The sequence below is a fragment of the Populus trichocarpa genome, chromosome 1 (assembly GCF_000002775.5).
Source record: "Populus trichocarpa isolate Nisqually-1 chromosome 1, P.trichocarpa_v4.1, whole genome shotgun sequence".
In the NCBI taxonomy this organism is placed as follows: Eukaryota; Viridiplantae; Streptophyta; class Magnoliopsida; order Malpighiales; family Salicaceae; genus Populus; species Populus trichocarpa.
The window spans coordinates 30,762,073-30,768,207 of NC_037285.2; the positions used below are offsets into that span (position 1 = coordinate 30,762,073).

The following is a 6,135-nucleotide window of genomic DNA, read 5'->3' on the forward strand; positions in this document are numbered from 1 at the left end:
TATTCATTCAGAGGTTATCTTCTTTCTCAATTGAAATATGTTGTAAATATTCTTGAGCAGACTAAACTTACTGATAATAAAACTGTAGATACTTTCATTGAGATTAACACAAAGTATTTTTTTTTCTGATAGTTTACCTTTGTCAGGTTCTACTTTATACCATATTATTGTTGGTAGCTTGATATATCTCACTATTGCTCGTCTAGATATTGCATATATTATTTATGTTGTTAGTAAGTTTGTGTTTTTGATTTGGTTTTAATATATTATTATTAAAAATCAATTAATATTTTTTTAATATATTACAAAAAAATATTTTAAAAAACAATCATCAACACAAGAAAAATCACTGCCTTACAATCATTTCCTGATTTATTCGAGAGCTCTTTGATGCGTTCTATTTCTGGCCCAAGACTATATGCCACTTATACTTCAAATTATAAAACCCGGAACAAACCACAACTCACTCATCACCACTCTTCACAAAAATCCATATATTCCAAGTTGCTAAAATAAGATTTTGAATATTATCAATGATATCACAATCCCACCCACCCACCCACCGGCCCATTCGATACCCCTTTCTTTAAGCAATTCATTAACGACGGTGATTTTAGGACCACAGATTTGTATGATGCACCCATATCGTTTTTCTCAAATGGAAAAAACGTTTCTGGTTACCGTGCACTCTTGCTTTCTGAATGTTGTATTTTTATTTGCGACTCTTCACCACCAGATGTACAAAAGAACTTATTCCTTCATGGATATTGACAGGACACCACTTAGATTATAGGTACTTGTGTTTCCATGCCTGGATTCCGTCGTTTTCGATTTTTCATAACATTACTATTATATAAAGGACCTTAGACCTCCAAAGCCTTAATTTGCCCTAGCAGCTCTACGTGCATCCACCTGGTTATAATAAGCTCTTGTACTTGTGTCATCAGTCATATGGCTAGAGCTGTGCTTTCAAATGCAAAGATGCTAGTGCTTAGGTGATGCTATTGCCTTCTTATTAATTACTTTTGACAGAACATTGGAGACCTGGAGTTATCTAGAGTTTCGTTGAATGCATGATCATCAGTATTGTTTTGCTAACGAGCATTAACTCTCTTGCACTTCAAGTGATTTGCATTTAATTTCATTTGTTTCGGCATCTACTTACGTTCGTGGGTGCACTTGTTTTGTGTTTCCTTCTTCTTCCCTGATATTGACTTTGAGGTCTCGTGCAGGGAAACGTCTAGGCCACTCCAGTGCCATTTTAGCAGTCCTCCAGCAGTACAGCAGCCAGAAAAGTCAGGGAACTCAGTGAAATGTAGCAAGATGGGGGATTGGGTACCTCATCCTCGCACAGGAATTTATTTTCCAAAAGGCCATGAGTGGGTGATGGATGATGTACCAGAGAATGCAGCTTCATTCAGTCAGACTTATTGGCTGAGGAATGTTGATGGTGTTGAGAAACCAGGCCCTGATACACCCCATGACCATTACTTGGCCACCAATCTGTATCCAGTTTAGTCAAGAAGATATAACGAGTGCCGCTGTGGCCCTGAAAGTTATACACTAAGATATATCCTCCTAGTGTTGAACGCTATATATAAATGGAATAACACAAATCCAAGAAATTACGCAGCCCTTAATTTTCTTTTTCCCGAATGGCTTCTTTGCTGTTACAGCTCTGCAATATTCATATTAATTAAGATATATATACATGCAGCTTACTTCCTGATTACTCCCAAGGCTATAACTGATCACAAGGAAAAGAAATCCTTGATTAATAACATCGATCATGCTAAATGAATTAGAATTAGTTATGTTTAATTGAAGGAAGTGAATTCTGCTGTCTTTCAAACGAGGTAACCTACCAGCATGCATAAACTTACTGGTCGGTGTGCGAATACGAATTAGTTTAGTGGGTATCAACTGCCTATGAAAGTGAAGGAGGATAGTCATGGCAGGGCCTAGCAAGGAACTTATTCTTCGATCGAGGCAAGGCAATCGAAATCCTTCAAAATTTTATTAGTTTCTCTCGATCTTTTCTTGGTTTAACCCTCTGGTGAATTATCGTTGGGAGATTGGCAGGTTCACATGCATCGTAAGATTTGCAAATCTATTGGAAAACTCAACAATTATGGAAGTATGTTCCCAAAAAGGTCATAAGAGTGCTAAAAATTGAAGGAAAAAAATGATTCTTTTAATGAAAATGCATTTTTTGAAAAAATTAGATTTTTTTATATATTTTTTGAATTTAAAGAGTTAAAAATGAGTCCGACAATTAAAAAAAAAAAACAATTACATCCAAATGAAGTTAAGAGTGAGAGGTTAAGTATTAAGAGTGTAAGATAATAGTTCATTGGTAAATGTTCAGACTTTTTTAGTTTGCAAAAATATCTTGTATTGTAGCGGTGTTTTATAAAATGTATTTTATTTAAAAATATATTAAAATATTTTTTTATTTTTTAAAATTTATTTTTGATATTAACATATCAAAACGATTTAAAAATATAAAAAAAATTATTTTTAAAACACAGAAATAAAGTATCTTAGCCTCACTGTATCTCATACCTTTACCTAGTTTATCAATCACCCTCTATGTTTCCACTTTACACCAATCGTTGTCAAAAACGGTTTCACACGTCTTCGCAGGGACTGTCGGTTAAAATTCAAGGCCTTCGGTTTGGGATTTCAAATGAGAGCTGAAACATAAGAGGGTGGTTGATGAAAAAAAATAGTTCGAGGGGTTAAAAGATAAACCTGGTACAATTATGGGGGGTGGGGGAAAATTAAGGTTTGCCAGTATTCCACGAAGAAACCACAATAGTCAGAGAGTCAGAAGTTTGACTCACCGTTCATCACGGGAAAATTTCTTGACGGACATTTTCCTTTCCATCTTTATCACTGCATTTTCTTTTCATTTTCCGTTTTTGTTCTGTCATAAATCAAGCACTAACTACGAATCTGACCCCACACTATGATGCATACTTTTAGCCAGTCCTTAAACTTTGTAATATTTGGATTTTTACACCCAACAACACTATATAATTTCGCTGGTATGTGAATGCCAGGCACGTGATATGTTTTCACAGCTGATTTTTTTCAAGGGATAGAGAATAGAGATCTAAATTCACTCCACGTAAACAAATTACTTTGGATTATTTTAAACAAGATGGTTTTTTTTAAAAAATAAAAAGATTATTTGCGATGATGTTTTAAACAAGTTGAATTTTTTTTAATTTTTTTTATATATATTTTTAGATTGTTTTGAGGTACTAATTGTTAAATAAATTAAAACAAATATTATTTTAATAAATTTTTGCTAGTGGTATCTTATGTGCTTGAATTATTATTATTTTAAAATTTTGTTTGTTTTTTTATTTTAAAAATATTTTTGAAAAAATCTGAATTTTTTTATTTATTTTTTTAAATTAATTTTTTTTAGTGTTTTTAAATGTTTTAATGTGATGATATTAAAAATAAAATTTAAAAACTAATAAAATATTATTTCAATATATTTAAAAGCTAAAATTTTTTTAAAAAAATATTTAACACGGGCTCTAGAAATTAGAATTGTATAAACCAAACGCTAGGACAAGCTGGCATTTGTGAAGCCTACATGGCTCGATGCTAAATTGCAAAACAATTAAAGTTTGGGACCTGAATTGAGATCTCTACCATACTCAAGGGATTGTTTCTAATCCAGTCCCAAAGTTCTATTACCAAAACCATTTTCTTAATTTTTTGTGATAAAACTCCATCGTCGTTTCATTTCCTGCTCGGCACCAAGCAACGGTCCCTTCTTCCATCCCTTTCACTCACTATCAAATATTAATTCTGCATTTCTACGAACCCTTCCCATCTCTTCATAATCCCTCTCCTATTTTAAACTCCCGTTTCTTCTTTGAAACCTCACTGAAACTTCACCTTAATTTTTATCTCCGATTTTTCCTTTTCTTTTTTATGCTGCCGTTTTAGTGGCAAAAATAAATAAAGAAACCGGATCGTGAGCTTCGTGGTGCATGACGAGCGCTTCGGAGTTATTTTATCAAAGAAGGTCCCGTGTGAGCCGAGCCGATTCCGATCTAGGGCTCGAGCCTTCTCTCTCTGACCGTAGTTTTTACCAAAATTACAATCGCCGCCATCACCATAATCATAATCATAACCATCGTCATGATTTGGACGGCTGTGATCCTCTCCGCAGACCGCCCCACGTGCGGACCCCCTGCCACCGGCTGTCATCCCCATCTGTAAGCAACTGAATATTTTTTGGAGTTTTAGAGTTCAAGAAACGGGAGCTTAAATTCTTTGAGTACTTGACTGGTAACTTGTAATTCTACTATTTCTCAAGCACTAGTAAATACACCAACATAAAAAGCTGCAAAATTTGTTAAATTTGGGATGTGATTTAAGTGGGTATTTAAGGTGATGTTTCTTTTATTTGTATTTTCTGAAGTCTAAAATCTGTAAATCACTGTAACTTTAAGTGCATGGTCTGGTGGTTAAGTAGTTATGTTCGTAGGACATTTTCATTGCTGTAATCAGTGTGGCAATGCCAGGATACATTCTCTTTAGCTTATTGTTGTATTGTGTCTGGCTTGCATAGGAACGTGCCTCAGCTCGACTGGATCAAGATACCGACCAGTTTGTACCAAGTAACAATCTCACCGCTGAAACTTTAAGCCGGCCAAGAGTGACTGGAAATGGGAGGCTTCCTGGAGCTGTGCTACTAGCAAGGGCAAGGCTTCTTGAAAGGTTAAGAGGAGTGTCACTTTCTGTAAACAGGTGATCCAATTTACCTGTTGCATTCACTGTATAATGCACTGAGCATTGCATACATAGTGGTATTTGAACCCACCACAAATTAGCAGCCATCGATGCTAATGATGGTAACCTCTGGTATTTGTTACATGTTGATGCCATCCCATCATGTATGTGCTGTTGCCACCACGATTATTGTGGCTGCTGCTTTTGGTCCCATTTCTTATGCCACCCACTACTACCACTACTTGATGTCTTGCTGTAACTCGGAGACACCTGTCTAATTATGTCACACCACACATACGACGTGGATCTGGGTCATATTTGGGAGAAATTATATAAATCATATCTCGATTCTTACCTAATAATTTAAACTTTGCTAATGCAAGCGTGTTAGATCATGGATATAACTTTAGGAACTGACCTGTTTATTTTGGTTTCTGACCTGTTTATTTTGGTTTCATCCAGGCGAAGTGGCCCAGCTTCCTTTGGCATCTATAACAGGGAGTATACGCTTGGTGACGAATTGAGGGTTGTTGATGCAGGAGCCTGGGGAACTGACATTTCTACAGGGTTGTTTGCTGGAGTTTCTCCTTTCAATGACTCAACCTTTCAAACCGAAAGACCTCACACCGTGCAGGAATCATGCAAGAAGAAACCGCCTGGTCTAACTCAAGATGCCCTTCAGTGTTTGCAATCAGAGGTATTTAGCTGTTTAGGGAAGGGTATTGAAGGGGGTTCATCTCCGGTGTCGCGGGATTGTAGTATATGTCTCGAGAGTTTCAGTGAAGGAGACGAGCTTATTCGTTTGCCCTGTGACCATAGATTCCACTCTGCTTGCCTGGATCCTTGGGTCCGGACTTGTGGGGACTGCCCATATTGTAGAAGAGATATAGTTGTAAGTAATGATTGACAAAAAAAAGAACATGAAGTCATTTGGAAGCAGTCTATTTCATTGTCATGAATTCGAATTCAACTGCATTAATTTTGTTTAGTGATCTGAATAATTCCTGGTTAATAGAATGCATCGGAGTTGAATGGAAAAGAATTGAACATAATTGATGTTTTGGTTTAACGTATTGTAGTCTGAACGATAAAGATGTTCGCTTCTTTCAACTCTCTAGCATCCTTCTATGGAGCTTATAATGCCGATGAATTTAATTGGCCGAGATTTTACTAGCACCCCCTGCATTTTTTATTCTGCAGTTGCAATTTTTCGTAAGTGATTTAGCTCGGCATTTTTTTTTCACGTTATTTCTAAAAAGATAATCACCAAATTATGGAGAGCTTATGAAGGTTCATACGAATAGCTAAACTCTTTTGTTTAACTTAGATTAATTAAGAAGACAGATTAGTAAATTTAAAATTTATCCACTAAAC

The 6,135-nt window shown here is 35.7% G+C and overlaps 2 protein-coding genes across 2 annotated transcripts; both read left to right on the top strand.

The window, feature by feature from the left end:
• The first annotated feature begins 836 nt into the window (after positions 1–836).
• On the top strand, positions 837–1,632 carry LOC7465062 (uncharacterized). The gene is made up of 2 exons (XM_024595686.2): positions 837–995; positions 1,233–1,632. Exons 1-2 carry the CDS (start codon positions 952–954, stop codon positions 1,516–1,518), a joined length of 330 nt encoding a protein of 109 aa, XP_024451454.1. The 5' UTR covers positions 837–951; the 3' UTR covers positions 1,519–1,632.
• A 2,114-nt stretch (positions 1,633–3,746) lies between these two features.
• On the top strand, positions 3,747–5,749 carry LOC18095179 (probable E3 ubiquitin-protein ligase RHY1A). The gene is made up of 3 exons (XM_006369677.3): positions 3,747–4,244; positions 4,601–4,779; positions 5,224–5,749. Exons 1-3 carry the CDS (start codon positions 4,017–4,019, stop codon positions 5,666–5,668), a joined length of 852 nt encoding a protein of 283 aa, XP_006369739.1. The 5' UTR covers positions 3,747–4,016; the 3' UTR covers positions 5,669–5,749.
• Positions 5,750–6,135: the final 386 nt, after the last annotated feature.

Bases quoted from the DNA above. Each gene is read 5' to 3' on its own strand.
- LOC7465062 (XM_024595686.2), top strand. From the start codon at position 952: ATGGCTAGAGCTGTGCTTTCAAATGCAAAGATGCTAGTGCTTAG. The intron at 996-1,232 runs GTGATGCTATTG...GGTCTCGTGCAG, and splicing joins GCAAAGATGCTAGTGCTTAG to GGAAACGTCTAGGCCACTCC.
- LOC18095179 (XM_006369677.3), top strand. From the start codon at position 4,017: ATGACGAGCGCTTCGGAGTTATTTTATCAAAGAAGGTCCCGTGTGAGC. The intron at 4,245-4,600 runs GTAAGCAACTGA...TGGCTTGCATAG, and splicing joins ACCGGCTGTCATCCCCATCT to GAACGTGCCTCAGCTCGACT. The intron at 4,780-5,223 runs GTGATCCAATTT...GGTTTCATCCAG, and splicing joins GTGTCACTTTCTGTAAACAG to GCGAAGTGGCCCAGCTTCCT.